At 38.4% G+C, this 19,909-nt stretch overlaps 1 protein-coding gene across 4 annotated transcripts in view; it reads left to right on the plus strand.

The window, feature by feature from the left end:
- Window positions 1–19,909, plus strand: part of PPA2 (pyrophosphatase (inorganic) 2) — a 37,410-nt gene that overhangs the window by 13,837 nt on the left and 3,664 nt on the right. For 3 of the 4 annotated variants that reach the window (XM_027636031.1, XM_027636034.1, XM_027636032.1), the window contains 7 exons: window positions 695–814; window positions 2,571–2,657; window positions 3,965–4,091; window positions 11,628–11,755; window positions 13,529–13,614; window positions 15,132–15,201; window positions 19,719–19,758. In XM_027636031.1, coding sequence (XP_027491832.1) covers window positions 695–814; window positions 2,571–2,657; window positions 3,965–4,091; window positions 11,628–11,755; window positions 13,529–13,614; window positions 15,132–15,201; window positions 19,719–19,758 — 658 coding nt within the window. Of the gene's footprint in view, window positions 1–694; window positions 815–2,570; window positions 2,658–3,964; window positions 4,092–11,627; window positions 11,756–13,528; window positions 13,615–15,131; window positions 15,203–16,596; window positions 16,635–19,718; window positions 19,759–19,909 lie in introns of those variants that run through there. The other variant, XM_027636033.1, reaches the window with a different exon arrangement.

The raw sequence follows: 19,909 nt of genomic DNA on the forward strand, positions 1-19,909 counted from the left end.
AAGGATGGTTACAGTGAATTAGCTGTGGTAGGTAATTCATATGGCAGTGGGTTTGTAGTTGGGGTTTTGGGGAGGATGATACTGTTCAGCTTCTGTCCTTCTGAGAGTGCTTCCTTGGGACTAAGAATGCCCTCTTCTAATGCCAGCTTAACTTGTTCCAAATCTGCATTAAGTTGGCATTTGGTGACTATAGAGAATTCGTGCTTGCTAAAAAGCATTTGTATGCTGAAAGGTGTTGGAAATAAGGGATGTGTGCAATAGGAGAGCAAGGAACAGAGGGCAAGAAGAACATGAAACATTTCCTCTGTGAGTGTCAAAGTTTGTCAGAAGAACTTGTGCCTTGAACTTGTACTATAAAGTGCAAGAGCTTCTGACTTAAGTTCCTTTCAGTATTTATGTTTGACCATGACAGTCTCCTTATAAATTTATTACTTTCTCTTCTAGATTTCATTTTTTTCTTGCACACTTTACAGCATTATTTAAAACCTTAATAAGCTGCTTTTTGAATATGACCCTTGAGATTCAGACTGAGGCTATTGTACTTTTAATAATTCTCAAACCACAAGCATGTGCGTGCCAGATGAATTTTTCTAACTGGTTCGATATGGAATGAATTGCTTTCCATTTTATCATTCTCCTTCTCTCTCTCTCCCCCTTTCCCCCCCCCCCCCCCCCTTTTTCACGATCTGCTTAGATTGCCACTGAGGAGCCATTGAATCCCATTAAACAAGATATAAAGAAAGGGAAGCTTCGATATGTGGCAAATATCTTTCCTCACAAGGGTTATATATGGAATTATGGTGCCCTCCCACAGGTAACATTTTTGTTATAATGGTGAAAGTTTTCTGTCTTCTGTGTAAATTGCCTTGTAAATCTTTGATACTGCCTGAATGCAAATCAGCTGCAAGAGGGATGCTTCTCTTGGATACATTTGTAAATTAGGATTTTTTTTATGTTGAACTTTATTGTGTCCATAAATTTTGATCAGAATTTGGGTGTGCAAGTAAATCTGAGCTATGTTTTAGGAAGGAGTTAAATGGTCAAGAAATCTCAAATCTTTAGTCTGTCTCTGTGCTGTAGTGACAGACTTAAACTGTCATGGTCTGCCATTCAAGAACACTTTGTCAAGTAGCTCTTTCCTGCTTAAACAAGGCATTTTTTAAAAAACTCATTTAGGATTTTCATGTGCTGCAGCATAAATTTTAATTGGGATTTCTTAATATCTTTAACTAAGAAGAACACAAGGGCTGTTCTTTTTTAGATTAAACCTCAACTGCCTTTCTTAACTTTTCTCTGAACTGTGAGACTTTACTGATCAGGAGGCGTTCAAAGCTTCAAGCCTTGAAAAGCCCAACTAATGCATGAAATTTTGAGCATAATGAAAAGTTTTAAACTTTTTTCATTTCTATGAATAACCCATTGGACTTAAATTAGTACTGAAGAACATGATGGAGCTTGAAAAGAGTAGTTTATTTTCTTTACATTTAACTGTATAAGCACTGAACGTTGAGCCCTGAAATCGGAGAGGGCTGGAAATAATTGTAATTTTTATTTTTTAATATATTAGAATATTTGCTATCATAGCAGAAGCTGCTCTGCTGTCCAGAGAACAGCTAGTGAGCTTTCCTTTTAACCTAGATGTGAAGAGATGAAATTGGGCAGAAAAGTAACACTGATATAATGTAGTCTTAAATAAAAAGCCCTTTGGAAGAGTTTTGGAAAAATAAACAATTTTGAGGTGGAGTTATGATCATGGACAGCAGGAGCTAACAGCATAGCTCCTTCAAAAAAAAAAGAAGCTTTCTAAAATCTTTTCAATGAAACTTCATTGGACTTAAAATTGTTAATTAACAGAAAAACTTCTCAACTATAGAATGAGTTACTTGCCAGTAAGAGTAAGAACAAGTACTGGTCTAGTAATTAAATTAGCATACCTTGGCTAGGACTCCTTGCTTGTACAGTGCTCAGAGCAGGGGTTTAAACTTGCCCTTGAAGAAACTTCTTTGGTCTTAAGCAGTTCGCTGTTCTTGGGAAGGTACACATCTCAAAATATTAAGAAATACTTCATACCCAAATCTGAAAACTTTAAAAAGCTTATTGGATTCTGACAAATCCATGCCTAGGAGGGTAGTTAGCTCAAAGCCTCCATATTTTTGCAAGCAATAAGTGTCAGTGTCATGGTATTTGAAGAGTATAATGAAAACGTAATTGTAAGATGTCCTAGCTTGATCCCATAACCATTAGTAACTACAGAAATCCGTATTCAGCATCCTCTGATGCCTTAATCACTGCAATTGGGTAAAGTGTATCTGCTGAGTCATGGATGCAGTTAATATTTCTGTTTCTGTGTACTCAGTAATCCTCATGTTACTTGTCCTGAGTGTAAGTTACTCAAGGTCAGTCCATTGGCTGTTTGTTTGTTTGTTTGTTTTTTCTTCTCCCATTGAGCAAGCCTGTTCTCAGAAAGCTGATGTTTTTATTGGTGTTTTTGTTAGTCTTAGTAATTTAGTGGTAAGACAAGTTATGATTACAGTTTAGTTGATAACTGATAGTTCTCTTTCCTTTGGCAGACCTGGGAAGATCCAAACCATACAGATACCATTACAGGATGTTGTGGGGATAACGATCCTATTGACGTTTGTGAAATAGGTTCAAAGGTTTGTCTTTATTGAGATTAATTTAATTTATCAAGGTTAACTTAATAATTTGGTAACAACTTCTGGAAGAGAAGGTCAGATGGAAAACAAAAAAAATGGTAACAGTATTAGGGGTTGATGAAAGTATAAACAGAGGGTCTAAGGAGAGAATAGGTAAGGAAATTGTGGATTTTTAAAAAGGAGGAAAAAAAGAAGGATTTGGTAAACTCTTTGTAGTTGATAAAAGGGAAAATAAAAAAACACCGTCCTGAAGTTCTGTGGCTGGACGTTGAGTTTTGTATGAGATAGGAGGGAGTTAAGATTTTTGGGGAAGGAAAAGATTTATTTCTTTTCCTCCTATTAGCAGTATTGTAGCTGTGAACAGGTTGTTGAAAGATGAGGAAGTATGACAGCCTTAGCACATTAAAATTACAAGGTCAGACCCACAAAGGAGGTAAGTTTGAGTTTACTCATGGGTGCAAACAGAAGTAGATCCTCTTCTAGAGAAGACAGGAACCTGTTACCGTGTTGCAGATTTATGAGTCACAAAGTGGATGGATGAAAAAGAGATGCAGAAAACACCATTAGTAGGTATAAAGAAAAGGTTTAGCTCACTGAAAGAAAAATGTACATATCTAGAGGCAGTGAAGAATGGAGCAATGTTCTGTGGTATCAAAAATGAGGTTATGAAATGAATGAGTTTGGAAGAGAGATTTCTTGGGATATTTTAGGTAAGGGGAAATTTAATTGGTGACCTCAGTGAAGGTGGTAACTGACTATTTGAGGTGAGGAGCCTAAAGATGAATTTCAAGGGATCCAGAAGGAGTTACAAAGGGAGTATCTTCTGGTAGGGAGAAGGTTCCTAAGATAATGGAAAAATAGTTGTGCTGTTATTTCTGGGGAAGGGCTGTGTTTATGTGTGTATATTGGAGTCTAGAGGAAGGAATAACAAGAGATAAATTACAACCCCGAGCTGAGAAAAGTAGAGAGTCAAGAGGCAGGAATAAGTTAAAAAATGAGTTTGAGCTACTTTTGACTTACAGTTTGGAGTGACGATCAAGAAAGTGGAGAGGAACTAGTGTGAAAAGGAAGGAAATATTTTCTAGCTTCTTGTGTATTTAAATGCTGACTAGAGGATTGAGGGTTGACAAATAGTAATAGCAGGAGAAAGGCTAGAAATGTTAAATACATGTATGCTAGGTTTGCAGATCTATCTTGCAATAGTGCTATAGCTGCTAGTCAAAAATGTAGTAAATCTATTTTTTTGTAAGGTAAAGGAGAAATTCTTTGTGGTGTTTTCCACATCTTTGTGATGTGTTCTGTTTCAGGTTCGTTCTTCTGGTGAGATTGTTCAAGTGAAGGTTTTGGGTGTTTTAGCTCTTGTTGATGAAGGAGAGACAGATTGGAAGATAATTGCTATCAGTGTGGATGACCCAGAAGCTCATAAAATCCATGGCAAGTATTTTGTCTTTCTTAATGCCAGTTAGGTCCGCAACTTGCACAGTAGAATGGTACCTGAGTTTAGACCACCCAGGACAAGAAGAGGCACACAGTGGAAAGGCAAGACTTTTCTTTTATTGTTCTGTTTAAGTCAGGTGCTTCCTTCAAGGAGGGTATATGTGCTTTCACAGTAAACTTTTTTGAAATGGTTCACTTGGATTTTCAAGAGGACCTGTCATACAGAAAGTCTTTTGACTTCTGAAACACGACTGCCTTAGAAAGTGACCTCCTAAAATTACAGGCTTATCTCCTGTGTAATAGTGAATATTTACCCACTTGCGTTATATAGCACACTGCTGTTTTCCTTGTTGAAAGTGTTTGTGCCTGTTATATTTGCAGGCATTGTGTTGCATTCTGAAAAGGGTGTATATTTCCAGTACTTTGTCACTTGTAAGTGTGTTACTTCCAGGGTTTGTTGCTTACTGTGTTTCCCCTTTTAGCCTGAAAATTTGCAAAGTAAACTGCTAGTGCAGCTCACCCTAGTGAGCAGGGGGAAATATCCTGTTCAGACTTATATTCCCTGTTACCATTCTTCTGGTATGCAAATGAAATTCAAATACTGAAATGTGTCTACGTGAATAGCAGGTGAGATCTAATTTTTACAGCACAGGTAAAGTACAGCTTTTCTCTGGATAAATGGAGGTTGTCTTCCTCAAATGCAGTGTTTGAGAATCATGAGAATTAAGTGAGGAGGTTTGTCTAAAAGTGATTGTTATGAGATCAAACCCCATGTGTATATATATACATATATATATCCACACACAATCAATACCCATCAGGTATGTACAATCAGAGTTCTTTGTTGGTTGGGAGCACCAAGGCACAGAGTGGCCTTTCTGTAGGAGTAGGGCTGTCCAGTAGTTTTTTAAGCAATTATGTTCCTCAGCCATTGAGGCTTTATCCTGGTTTCTGAACATAAAGTAAGTATGTCACTGGACTGGCCCTTCATTCTCAGTTTTCTTGCAGGTTGCTTTCGCATGGAGAATACTTGACTTGTGGGGAAAGAAGGGGAGAAGAGGAGATGAGGAAAAGGAAACTCTTGGGTTGATGCTGATTTAAATCATTGGGCAGATGAATTACTACATAGTGTTTATGACTCTTTAACCACTTTGATAGAGATTAAGAAGTTCAGCTTAAGGAAATAGTAAGTAATAGTTTGCTGTTAATGTTAGTATCAATTTAAACCACTCTGTGATGTGCAGCAAAATGCATAAGTGTCAGTAGTTAAAACACAAGTAATTGGCCCTTCATTTCTAGACACTGTTCTGTTTAAAGTCTTACATTTTTTGCTTAACAGTTTCTGAGAGAATGTAGTCAGAAAAATGGATGAAAGAATTTAAAAGGAGTCTACTAAGTCTCTGTGGCAAAACTGTGGCAGTTTATTCCAGTATTATTTATTATTTTGGATTAACAGATAGTTAAAGTCCTCTGCTGGTTTGTTGGTTGGTTGGTTTTTGTTTTGTACCACCACACCCCCCCCAGGTAATGATTTACTTAAATTCTGTTACAGCTTTAGTTTGTTTGGGAGTGGGGGAGTAGGAGCTTTAATCTTATTGTAAAGAAAAAAAAGGGGGGAGTATGGGCAAACTATTGCCTGTAGTTTGTTCCTGAGTGCCTACTTTCTTATCAAAGAATATGTGCAAAACTTTGAGAACTGCCCTGAGATACAGAGAAGTGCAGAAATATTTATCCAATTTAATATGATTTCCCTTTGGGATTGGAGTTACAGCCTAGAATTTACAAAAGAAAGAAAAGGGGGGAAAAAGCCCCCATCTGCTTTCACAAAACACGACTGGCTTGCAGTGTTTAACAGCAATCATTCTCCTGTCTGAAAACAAACAAATCTGTTGGAGCCAGCAGTACAATATGTCCTTTTATACTTGTTTTTCCCCCTTTCCAAAGTTGTTAATTATTTCAACGTAAAAGGATGGCAGCTACTGATATAAATGGTCTCTCTTCAGTAGTTCACGTGCTGCTGTTACAGAGGTGGCCTCCTGGGGAAGATGAGGCTAAGTGTTGCCTTCTAGTCCTGTCCAGTCACTTTTGTATAATTTGTTAAACATTTCCAATTGGACTGAGAATCATCACATTTACTTTCAGCTCAGTATGTGCACAGCCCCCAGTGAACATTTGGAAAAGATAATTCCGAGACACCAGAGCGGTGATTACTCGCAAGCCCCATCCTGAGCCTGCGCAGTGTGTTAACTCCTCTTACCGCTTTAAGCACACCCCAGGTACTCTGTATATTCTCCTTCTGGGATCGTGAATGTTCTCATGAGTGCCACTGATTTTTCTGAGACTTCACAGAACTTAGAACTGAGCAGTCCCAACTTCTGAGTGGTTCTCATTGTTCATTCATAGCACTCCGCTGTACTGTGTCCTGCAGGCATTTATTGATAAATACTGGTTTAAATTGAAGACCCTGCCTAGAACTCTCTCTTTCACACAGAGCAATGAGAAACTCTAATTTACAGTGACAATACCCAGGAATGATTAGCAATGCTTAGCACCTATTCAAGTGGGAACTATGTCATCAGTGGGAATAGCAAGGGCTTAGTGTCGTTTTGGACTGACTTTGGAAGGCAATCTCTTTGAAATAATAGCACTTAATTCTGGTGGAAGTGGGGACAATCTCACACCAAATATAAGCTGTATGTCAGATGCAGGTAATTGTGTGTGAAAGTTTCTTTTAGAGTAAAACTAGACATCTTCAGATTTATTTATTGGCTATTGTCTTTGTGCTCAGGCGTTGCTAGGCAGATGGCCATTAGTGGACCAGCAAAGTAACTTTAGACCAAGCAACTCTAAGAAAGGACCTAAAGCTCCTTGCAGACTGAAACACTAAATTTTGGTGATGTAATAGGCCTGGTTGATTTTCTTATTATTATTATTATTTTTGTTGTTGTTGCATTTTGGTTGGGTTTTTGTTTGGTTTTTTTTTTTTTTCAGTGAAATAGTAGCCAGGAGTAGAAAGGCTGCTTGTCTGCTTACCTCATAATTTGGATTGAACTTAATATATTGGAGTTTACATGCATATCTGATGTACTTTACTAGGTTGAGGCCATGAAGGAGGAGTGATGTTTTTGTGCTGTGATTTGGTCTAAATGTATGTGCCTCTTCACGTTGGCCAAGAGGTTTTAAAAGTCACTGGCAGCTGAAGCAGGAATTGTGTTTGAAGCAGCTTATGAAGAGTCTGACTCTCAAAAGGTCAGCTCTCCTTCCTTCTGCAAATTGGACTAGTCATGTGTGCTGGGTGGCATTTGGGAGATGTTTTACCAGCCTGGAATCTTAGCAGCCATTTTTTGCTATTATTCACTGGAAAGGTGCCTGGATGTATTCAGCAGCTGTTGCTGATGTCTGGTGACTTTGTTGCTCTGCCTTTTGCTGGCACTGGTGTAGTTAAGTGTGCTGTCGTGAAGCCTAGCCGTGATGTTGCCATGCTGCTTTTATAAAGTGCGTCTCAAGATAGGGTTAAGCAATCAAACCCTAAATGGCAAAACCAAAGTATATTGTATATATTGTTACAGACCCTTCCTTGCATATGAGTGTATTTATATGCAGAGAAGCAGCAGAGGCCCATAAAACCTTTGTTGTGGATTTGTGTAAGCACTCAGTATAAAGAAATTAATTATATGTACCAAGGCTCCTCTCCTACCCCCTGCTCAAAATACACCAAATGCCTTTATATGGAATGTAGCTGCTGCTTCCTGTAAATGTTTATAAGATGTTATTAAAAACATATGTCCTCTCTTCCCACAGACCTTGTTTAGAAAGCTTGCTGCAAGCATGTTGCTTTAGCTTTGCTTGCAAGAAGCAGCATCTGTTGTACTAAAAATGGTAGTTTTGTACAAATGCTTTTGTTGTTCTCTTTTGTAAAGCCAGATAGAAGTGGGATCTGTGTTCACATTGGCTCACTCCCTTGACAGACAGCTAGCAGCAGTTCTTTGTGCCAGCCTCTAGAGATTTTCCTTATTGAGACTATACTGCAACCCTCAATGTGATTAGCCATCTCTTTTTAACCCTTGGTGCTTAACTTTGGTGCCCAGAAAAACGAGACCTGTGGTTTTATGTAGACAGTATAAAGAAATAACCACCCAGAGCCCAGTGAGTACCTGCTGGCTGGTACCTGTGGCAGCCTGGCCTTTCTACTCTGTCATTTTGAGCAGGGCTTGCTTGCAGAGATGAACTACCATAGTTTCATGGGCCATGTACATGCTTGCTACTCCCAAACCTGCCTAGCCCGTTTTGACATCAGTGTAAGTATATAGCTCTGAGGGAAGGTAAGCAGTCAGGGTCAGAAAAAAGTGTCTTAACAGTGTTTGCTGTAGAAACGACATCTAAGTTGTTTTTGTTTTTTTCAATTAAACTAGTTTGCAGCTATCTTCTATAGATATTAGTGTGGTAAATCATGGTACTGCTTATTGTGATCTTTTCTTTCACCTTTCTTTGCTTGCTCTTCTGTTTTCTGAGTATGTTTTTCTCCTTTTCCCCCTGATGTCCCAAGGAGGCTGTTTGGATTTCAGAGTGGAAGATGAGCTGTCTTTAAAGTTTTTCTGTGGTGACTTTTAATGAACTGATCAGGTGGCTGTTTAGTGATGCAAGAGCTGCTGTTTTCCTTATATTTTCTACTATGTGCTGACTCCACAGCAACAGGTTCAGGTTTTTTGTTTGTTTGTTTTATTGCATTGTTGCACTTTATTCTTGCCACCAACTCCCACTATAATACAGATGTTTTGGGTCTTTTTTTTTTTTTCCTCAAGCATTTAAGCTTCATTTAATGCTCAGTAGCTGTCCTTTATAGTATAGAGAAGTGAAGTGAAGCACAGGGATGAAAGAGAATAACTTGCCAGGAACCAAGGAAATAAAAGCAGCCAATGCTTGTCTTCTTAAGTCCTCGAAGACAGAGTATTCAGCAGCCATATAAAGCTGTAGCCTGATTCTGTTTAGTCATTTTACCTAGGCAAGGTATTTTCTGGTAAGAGAGAGCGTGAAATTCAGGGAGATAATTCTATCCATGAAGATGGTCATCCCTATCATAAGGAAGTAAAGTCTGTCCCAAAGCCTATCCTAATCTTTAAGTCATTTAAAGAAATTTAAATAAAACTTACAAATAAGGGACAACAGTTGAGAAGGACCAAGTGTCAGTTAGTAGACAGTAAAGCATTTTTGATGAACAGTTTTTATGGGAATGGGAAGCAAATAACCAAGTAGGGGGAATGGAGAAGCAGAGTTAGGAGAGAGATTTGCTGGAACAGGAACCAGAAAAAAGGAGCAGCAGTGTGAGAAAGCATGCTCGAATTTAAGTAGTGTCTGGAGACAGAGATCTGGAGTTTGTCCACTGCTGGGAGCCAAGGACATTGCTGCAGCAGCCTGGTTTGCTTTACAGACTTGAGGAGATACTGTCTTTTCAACAAATGCTATAAATTGTGAATTCAGACCTCAAAAGAGGAGGAGATGACAAGGGTTCAAGTTGGAGGAGGGATATTCTTTTGCTTGGTGGGAACAGGAAGATGCACTGGAGCCCTGAAAGCGATTTGAAGCTGCAGTTTTTTTAGTGACCAAATGGAGCATTCTGGCTCCAACTAAGATCCCACCCTTTTCTAAATCATTCCTTCTGGTTGGTCTTGCCCACCCATCCTAGTGAAATGCCTCTTGTGCTCTTATACACGTATTCCAGCTAGAAGACCTGCCTCTAGCACAGCCTTACGTGCCCTTGTTTTTTTCTGGGATTCTGCCAATGCAACTCCCTAATCTCCTATAGACAGATGGCTGGCAGCCAAGTTCAAGATGTGTTTTACTCCAAGTCCGTAAACACGTAGCCCTATTGAGTGTGTGCAAAAGCAAAAATTTACATGGGGTTCTTCAAGGTTTTATGCTTTATTCTCTGCGTAGTGTGTAATGCAGTGGAATTTGGGAGTGGCATCTGTCAGATGCTTATGAATACTCAGCATATCTTTGCACAGAGGTTTGGCCTGGCAGTTCAGTCCACATGTCATCTCTTATGGTGGTCTACTGAGAATTGAATGGCCTGTAGCACAAGACCTTTCCTCATCTCTTACTACTCTCTTTAGAAATACTTTAATGTCTTTGTTCAGGTTCACGATGAAATTTTGAAAAGACATTTAGGCACTTCAAGATGGAAAGCACGTAAATAGGTGTCAATTCCATGGACTAAACAACTCTGAAAATCTGGTTTTTAGGACTGGGTAGACAGAAGAGTATCTTATCAGGAATCACTGCTAATCAGCATATGTCATTAAATGAGGCATATCTATGGGAGAAGAGAATGAAGTAGCCAAGCAGTATTGAGAGAGAGCAAGAGGGAATAGGGAAGGGAGACACGAGTGAGTGACTTGCAAAACGGTAGAGAAGGAGAGTAACACTATGGAAGGTGGCCTGAGCAGAGCAAAGTTATGAAATAACTGGAAGACTACAGCAATAAAGTCAGCTCCCATTTCCCTCAGAAGTGACTGTAAAAGGGAAATAGAAAGATTACACCAGATACAGAGTATTTGGTTTCTGGAAAGGACAAAATCCTTTATTGTATAAAAATCAATTAGAAAAGTATTGAAGGCTTTACCGCGTAAACATATTGACAGGGAATTAATTTGCCCATGGGTTAATAGGACCACCCCATTGCAAGTAAGCATTTAAGATCATGAGCTGCATTTTGATACAGCAGTGTAGTCTTCAAGCAGAATTACTATGTGAGTGTTTAATCTCAGTGTACACACTGTGGCAGTGTTCATCTCTGCCTCACAAGGGTGTCCTACAAATGGCATACGTTCCCCTTTGTGTCCTGTTTGCACATTGGGATTATAGAGGTAGAGGTAGACTTGCTTATCATTGTGATGTGCTTATCATATGCAGATACCAAGGCATTATCAGTAAAGTTAGTGTTTAGTGCTCCTGGCACATATCTGTCTTTTATTGAAGGGGCTGAATTTGGAAGTCATAAATTCAGAAGAGCAAAGGGATGCCTTTAATACAACTTTGAGAAGTCATGCCTATATTTTGTTTTGAGGTGCTAGTTTAAAAATCCATGTGTTGAAATTGTTTTTACTAGCTATTCTTTCATTATCAAAAAATGCTTGTAGCCCTTGCAGTTGCTGGGGAAAAAAATTACCTCAGTGAATAATGTAAGTATTGCAAGAGATACCTACTAAGATGAAAGTCTATAAATATGGAATTTTCTTCTTCTCCTGTCACAAATATCTTCCTTTTATTCATTGTCCCTTTGAGTCTTAATTAACGAATGTCAGGAGGCAACTGGTTTACCTGCTTAGTGTGGCTGTGAAATTGTAAGATATTCAACTCTGGGCAGCAAGTGTAATAAAGTGAAGTTCCCCAATGACTTTGAAAGTGCTCAGTGCAATCAAATTGCTTGCAGATCCTCTAGGAAATTTTAAAAAATGAATGTTACAAAACCTATGATTAAAAATGATTAAAAATGATCCAGTCTTTTTTTTTTTTTTTCTTTTCAACCTACAGATATTGATGATGTCAAGAAGCACAAACCAGGTTACCTTGAGGCTACAGTTGACTGGTTCCGATTATATAAAGTCCCTGATGATAAACCAGAAAATCATTTTGCTTTTAATGGAGAATTTAAAGACAAGGTAAAGATAATGCAAAATCAAAGATGCATCATTCTCTCATGTGGCCTCTATAATACCTCCTAGAATTTTTGGAATTGTGAAGGAAGAGGTTTAATGAAAAGAATTTTGATATGAGGGACTTCTGAATACAATTTATTAGGCTACGATTAAATAATATTTGCTGCTGTCCATTTTATTCAGGGAAAATGCATAGGTTACTAAAGGAAGTCTACAAAAAATATTCAGTCCTAATGCTGATGAGACTTACACACACATCTGTGTGTTTGTAGGTGTTTTTCAAGGCATTTTTCATTCTGTCAGAGTAATGAACAGATTGTCTTTTCAGGTGTTTTTTCAGTCCTGTTTGATAATATTTCTGACTTTTATTAAGGCTATGCAGACAATGGGTTGCAGATTTTTTCATATTAGGTATTTTCTCAAGATATACTTTTTCCTGGTAATTCTGTGTAAAAACATTTGAACTGTTTGGCTTGAAGGCTGAAAAAATATTTCCCCCCTTTTTTTTTTTAGAAAATATGAATGGCTTTTTAAACTACCTACAGTTAAAATGGCTGGTGTTTGAAAGAGGAATGGACCCAGGAGTAGACTTTGTTGAAGAAAATACCTGGATTTTTCCAGAGGAAATTGGATGTGATTTCAGTAAAATTGCTTTGCAACTTGTATATTACACACTCTGTAGATTATTCTTGGCAAAGAATCACAGGTTTCTAATGAATGATGTCCATGTGTCAGCTAGTTCACCTTGCAGGGTGCTATCTAAGTTATATAATGTCTTCTAACTAGCACAGGCAACTTTACATGTTTTGGCTGGTTAAAGAGATGCCCTGACTCCCTTCTGCACTAAAACTGTCTTTAGAATCAATCAAGTGTGGAGTTGTAAGGTTTGATAACCTGACCTCTCCTCTGTTCTCCCAGAACAGCTCTTAGAGATTTTCTGTGCTGTAAAGCAGAGTGTGGCCCTGTAGCCACAGTTGAACGGCGTATCCCCTGTCAGGCCATTGGAGTTCAGCCTGGAGGCACTAAATGCTCTGAGATAGCTGGTTTGGAGCACTTGAATAATTCTCAAGCATTTCTAGAGACCCAGGGTGTGGCCAGGCGGCTGTGGCTGTGCTCCAGCAGCACTGGTGAAGTTCACAGTGTTCCAGTGGCACTTTTCCAAGTCACTCCTTGTTAGGAAATGTGAATGTTCTGTTGGCAGCTTTTTTGCAAGCCAGTCTAGCTATCATCATCTGGATACTGAGGGCTTTTTTTACTTTATTTTTTTTTAAGCTTAGTCTTGTTTCAAACAAACAGAAACTATTAAGCAGCTGACGTTACGTTCTTGCAAATGCTTCAGTATACGATTGGGCAATTAATGAAGTAAATGCAAATTTTGTTACTGGAGGGGAAACCCTAATTCTGACCCTGATGCTCACATGTAGCAGCAGAGTCATAGCTCACACACTTTGTCCCATTTAGGACCTTGTACAGCTTTCTGCAGCAGTAGGGGTCTGCTTAGCATCTAGTGCTGATTTCATTTCTTTCATACACCATTCATATTTTCTGGCTGAGGACTGAGGGAACTTCTGAATGTGTAGCCAGTATATTTGAAAGATAGTGAAGTTTGTTTCTTTTCATAGAAAGGATGTTATATTCTCCAGAAATTTAATGAGGCCTCAAAGGAGGCCCCTTAAAATACCACATGAAATAGTATATTGTAATAAACTAGTTCTGTGGCTTTTTTTTGTGTTAACTAACAGTTTAATTCATAAAACTTTCCTTCATGTAAACTAGGATTTTGCTGTTGAAATTATTAAATCCACCCATGAACACTGGAAAGCTTTGCTTCATAAAAAAGCTGATGGAGGTACTATTAATTGGTAAGTATCCAGTCGTGTCTCTTGCTCTTTGTGTTGTGCTGGTACTGGTGCTATTCAACATGTTGCTGCTGTCCATGAACTGCTTAATTTTTTTTTTTTGTTTGAGATAACAGGAATACTCATGGGTTTGATTGATAATTAATTGATAATAGAGCATGACTGATTAATTGCACCTTGTATGATGATGATTTACTGGTAAGTGGCATTACATAAAAGTGGCATAGATTACTTTGGCTTTCGAGGAATGGCCCTAGAGTGTTCGAGATCGTTTGGGGAGAATCTTGGTATCCTATACCAGTCCTCTTGTCACTGTTTATTCTATCCTTCACTGTTGCACTGCTCTGTTGCAAAATTCTTTGGCAGCTTAGCATTCCATATTTTTTAGTTGCTCTCTGGAGTGAGAGAACCAAACTATTGTTCTTTACTAGTCTTTGGCCTGGTCTGAATTAAAATGGACTTTATTAAACTCTCTGGACTGGTTTGCATTGGCAGTTCTGGCACTAGAGGCCCTGAATAGCAGGGCTGGTGCTTTCCAAGGACTGTAGATTGTCATTGGCTAAACCAGAGGGCAAAGGCTGTGGGAAGAGCTGTTCTCAGGTAGTTATTGTTGTCTTCTGCTTTGGGGAAATGTGACTTTCTCTTTCTTGGAACTGATTGTCCAGCAATTGCCCAACACCTTAGCAGTTGGACAGGTTGTTAATTTTACTTTTGCATGGCAAGAATACTGTAGGATAATATTCAAATTTTGGTCTTTATCATTTAAGAGGCACTTTGAGCTTCATGTTGATAAAATTAAAAAAAATAAAATTAAAATAGCAGTCTTACTTTGAGTAATTGAAGTTCTTGCAGTTTACTCTGTAGGGCATTAAAAACTCATGACCAAACTCACTTTCTGTGTGAAAGGATACAGATTCATAGGGAAACATTTCTTCAAGGGATTTAGCCCCAGAGTTTGTCTGCTGTCTGGAAGTACTATAGGTATCTCCTCCTTTATGTAAGAGTAGAATTTTCGCCTGCTTTTCCTTCCTGTTAGATACTGCAGATAGGTTACTGAAGTAACCTGCTGTTACTTCTGTGACCTGCCACAGAATCTGTTCATCCTTCAAGGCATAAGAGATGGGGGGTATTCACACCATCTGTGCTGGCCATCTAGGTGTTCTTCAACTGCCTCAGGAAGTGCCAGCTTATCTGTGCTGACTTTTTGGGGGGATTTGGTTTCTTCACTGTGGTCCTCTGAACTGTACCCAAGTTAGCAGCCAGAAGCACTGAGTGTGAGTACTGCTTGCACTAATGTAGAACATAGAGCCTAAAAACCCCCTCAAACCCAAAGGAACAACGAACTCTTCCACATGCCTGTTCCTTTGAGCCTTACTGGTTGCTTAGTGTTTTTAACTTCCTCATTTCTTGCAGATACACAGCTCTCTATGTGAAGGTGTTTTTTTTTTTCCATAGGTACTTAATTGTGTGTGGCTTTTTCCCACTGATTGATAAAGCATGTTTTTAATTTAATTTTTCAGCACAAATGTTCTGGTGAGTGGCAGCCCATTTTGTTGCAGTGAGGAGGATGCCCGGTCAATTGTTCAGTCGGTAAGGGTTTTTACTCCCCTCCACCCTCCCCTTTTTTTTTTAACAATTAATAGGAAAAGAAGATTCAGAGCTCCAGAATTGAAAGAAAGTAGCTAAACTGAAATGGTCCTTAAGCAAAAAATTAAGGCATAAAGTAAAAGCAGGAGCACAAAGGCTGTGGGGGAAGAGTAAGCTTTGCTATAGAAAACTATCATTGCAGTGATCCAATTGTGCTTTCTAGCAGGTTCATTACTGTTCTGGTGGGGTTTTTTTGGTTTTGTTTTTTTATTTTTTTTCATCCCTCCGCAGTTCTGTTTCTTCTGATCCTGAATAGCAAGATGGACTGCTATTTGTATCTAGTCTGCTGTCTTCTCTGTCTCCCTGTTGCCATGAGTTACAACTCAGTGTTAGAAGTCATTGACTAGCTGACTATAGTCCCTAATCACTAAGCAGACCCTTTGTTTGTCTGCTGGTATAATTAAATGCAATACTGTAAGAGAGTGGGATGCTTTTTTGAATGTTTCTTAAAGATTGCCTGTCATATTCTGAAAATTAACATAAAATTAAAACATGCTGGTTTCTTGTTCAGGCAAGAAAAATGTCCTGCAGGTCTGATGCTTTCATGTGCAAATGTTAGTGGAGGAGAATTTTTTCCATTTCAAAATATGCTAGTTTGGATGGCAGAAATTAAGCAAAGTTACCAGAAATTACATGGAGAAAAGTGCCCCCAAGTATTACTTTTTCTTTTTTAACATGTGCTGTGACTGAGCCTGTGCTCGTGACCACATGAGTGCAGCAGGTATTTTGCACATGTGCACGGTTGCCAGGGCACCCAGTGTTTTGCCTCAATAGTCACAGTAATTATGCAAGTTCAGGTGTCAAAGGACACGCCATCCACTGTCTGTGCAGTTAACATTCCAACAGCATTTCTAGGAAGAATGTGTTGTCCTGGGTGCTGTTTTGTCACCAGCAAATAAGACTGTCAGTTGTAAAGAAAAGTTGGTTTAAGTCATAAAGAAGTATCAAACCAAACTTTTTCTTACAGAGGTCTCCTGCTTTCGGCATTTCTTTAAAAGTACCTTTATCGTTGCATTTTGTGAATGCTGATTAATGGGACTGTAAGTTTTAAATGAAAGAAAAACACATTTTGGAATTCAGGTATGGTTTTAGACATGTCAGTCACAGGCAAATATTTACCTCCTCTGTACTTTCAAATTTGCAATAACTTTTAGTGAGTCTTCAAATGCAACCAAAACTTCAAGTCTCGACATATTTGAATGGTGACACACCTGCAAAGGAATATTTCCTTTTGCGTTCTGTGCTCTTTGTATTTTGAAGCACGTAGGGTAAATAATTATTAAATCATCAGTATGCCTTACTTGGTCTCTTAATAACAAATCAAATTTTTTCTTGTTTTGAGGGGAGGACGTTAATAAAACCAGTTCATAAAACAGGCACCTTGTATCAAACTTTAATGCTTTTTTTATTATGAAAGCTTGCCTTCTTATCAAATAGTATCATTTCCTGGCTTTTTTGTACCTCACATTTTTTTCTTTAAGTGATAATGTTTTTGCAAAGTTGTCTCCACATACTCCATTGCATGATTCTGTTTCAGTTCAGTCTAAGTCTTTAATTATGTCTTTGATGGGTGCTGTCTCTTGGCACTTTCCAGACTGGGAAAATATGCAATACTCTATTAAATACTGTTCATGCTGCATGCAATTGCCAATCTACGATAACTAAAAATAACGCTAACTAAAAAAATTTAAATGACCTTGAAATAGGAATAGTGAACAGTTGAACTCTAAATATAAGCTGGGAGGTTGACTTGCACATTTTAAGCAGGTATCTTTTTGTCTAGTACACTATACTGCATGCTTTGGTTGTCAGACATTCATCTCTTTCACACTGAAGTGAAACTACGTGAGTGTTGGCTGCAGAATTTTAATGGCTGTGGTGATTTTTAAGTGAAAACTGCCTGTGTCTGTCTGCAGGGGTGTTTGTGTTTTTTGTTGAGTTTTTTATATAAACTAAAAGCAGATACATTTCCTTCTGATTTATATCCGTCTATTAACTCCTGGATGAAAACAAAATATGAAAGCTGAGGAAGAGATTTTGTATGCAAGTACAGTGAGAAACATATTTTAGCTACTGCAAAACATCTGAGCTATTTGTTCAGTGAGAGCTGGTTACCTACAATTCTGTTTCCAGGGTCAGACTCCAATTGTGGCATTTTGAGTGGGTGATAATTGCCTTAAATCAGATATATGTTCTCAAAAAACCCCCAAAACAAACAAAACCTGAAAGAAGACACCAAAACCCCAAAGGCAACACTCAGTATTGTTATGGAACTGTTTTCATGGCAAGCCGGAGAACTATAACTAAAAATCAAATGGAAACCATTCAGATCCTTATCAAATGTTTACCAAATTGTGCACTAATCAGAATTTCATATAGATTTTGATTGGATAATTCCCAAGTTCGTACAGTTGATTTCTGAATTGTTTGACCTTTCAGTATTTTACTGATGGGGGTTAAAATGCTTGTCTGCGTTGGAGAATTTCCACTCCATTGAGTTAGTTCCCGGCATGTGTACTGTCATCTGTATTGGTGGCCAACTAGGAATGATTCCACAACAGGTGAAGTTGCCATGTTCAGTCAATTCCAAAGATTTGGAAGATAATCTGTGCATATAAGCACATGTACTGTTCACTTGAACCAGCCAAAAATGCACCAGACCCCTGCAACAACAAACCTAGTTGAATTTTAACACTACGCGGTGAAAATTTCTAGTGTTCTCTAGCCTCTGAAATTTGTTTCATCTCCTTCTCAGCTTCACTGTCAGTATATGTTGAAAACTAAACTCAGGGGGAATAGAGCTTTGTAGATGAACCTGTTAGTGCTAAGATATACTGTTTATTTGAGGCTTTTAAGTGTTGCCATCTGTAAAACTGACCAGGACCGCCAAACCTTTGTTTAACATTAATCCTAAGAACTGCTTGCTCTCTGAAGAAGCTGCTGAGGACTTTGCAAGTTGGAAAATCTCCAAGACAATCTATATATAGTTAGTAGGGCAGTGTTTCTCAGACATATCACATAATTCTTCCCTTATAATATTGGAAAGTGAGCTAGGAAAGCTTTGCTAGATGATGTCTCTTTTGATAAAATGCAGAACAGTGTTTTACAGGGGAAAATATTTGACTTTTCCTGATAATTTAAAAAAATCTCCAAACAAATTTGAATCTGTATGTTTACTAGTGTGTTTTGAATAATTCAGAACTAAGCAGGAAAGTCTTTTAATTGCCTTTCTCCCTACATGCTTTCTGTGTGGACATTTCCATTTGGGACTTACTAGAAGCAGAATTTTCTGTACATTTTTCAGTTGTGAAACAAAAGATTGGTGGGTTTTTTACTCTGGAGTTTGGTTTTTATTAATTTATTTGGTTTTTAAATGGTGTTCCAGTTGAAAGTCTTGTGTAGTGAAGAGAATCCTTGTTCAGTGGGATGAGGTTTTGATCTGATCCTGGGGGATCAAACCTTTTGAGCAATTAGAACAATTGAGCACTTTTGAGAAGTGGCAGGCATCTGCTTATACGTGGTGACCACTGGTTCTCCCTGCCTTATGAGGTAAAGCTTGGGTTTTACTGGAAAGAGAGGCGATAGTCTGTTGGTATGACCTGGAAGACCTGGGTTACATTTGTCTTACTGGTACATCCTTTCAGACCAGTCACATAATCCCCCCTTCCTGCCTGAAGTGGGAAGAAGAATCCTCCTCCCTTCCCTCCTCGTAGGCTTCAATCCGCTCCTCAGTGTGTAGAGCCTTGTGCCTGCTCAGGGAATGTTACATCAGTGCAGCTCAGTCCAAGTGCTGCGCTGTGCTAAGGAAGGGCAGTGGAGGATGGCTGCATCCTCATCACGAGGCAGGTTGCTTCCAGACAGTGTTAAAACTGGCTTTAATTTTGTCCTTAATGTTACAGAACAAGACATGCTGTGTAATACTGCGATTGAATAATGGCATATCCAGCTTTGAAATGTCAGACCTAAATTTTAAAAGAAATTGTCGCTTTTCCGCAGAACTGAATCGTGCTCTTGCAAAGTGTGATTGTAAAAGAGTATCATCACATATTTATTTTAAATTGTTTTCATATATGTAATGCAAATTTTGTGCATGTGTGTGTATATTCACATGCATATCTTACAGTGGAATATGGAAAGGCATTTTTACCCTTTTGTATGTAAAAAACAAGTCCTGTTATCCTCAAAGATGATAGAGTGGGAAAATCCCATTTACATTAGGTAAGGCGTTAATCTGTCACTAATTATTCGTGTGCTTGTTTTGTCGTTTATGAGCAACAGAGAAATTTGTAGAGTGGGGGTGAGAAATCTGTAAGGTGGAATATTGTCCTGTGGGAGCAAGAGAAAGTTCTGTTTTTGTTAATACCTCTTGCCTTGAGGAGTAAAATAACTTGGAGTTTGGGTGCTACCTGTAAAACCTTAACTAAATACTGATACCTTGGTTTGGTTTGTTTCATTTTTAGGCACCAGTGCATGTGAATGGAGATTCTGTTTCCCCAGAAGGTACCTTTTTTCCCAGATGCCATACTATTTCTCTAACTGCTTGCTTTAAAAATTGACATAACTGTTTTGTTGAAAAAAGGTGGTTTTGTGTATATGAAAATGATAATAGTTATATCCTGTCATATCATATCGCCTGTCCCCTGTTAAATAG

The sequence above is a fragment of the Corapipo altera genome, unplaced genomic scaffold (assembly GCF_003945725.1).
Source record: "Corapipo altera isolate COAL_440 unplaced genomic scaffold, ASM394572v1 22b, whole genome shotgun sequence".
NCBI classification, from domain to species: domain Eukaryota; kingdom Metazoa; phylum Chordata; class Aves; order Passeriformes; family Pipridae; genus Corapipo; species Corapipo altera.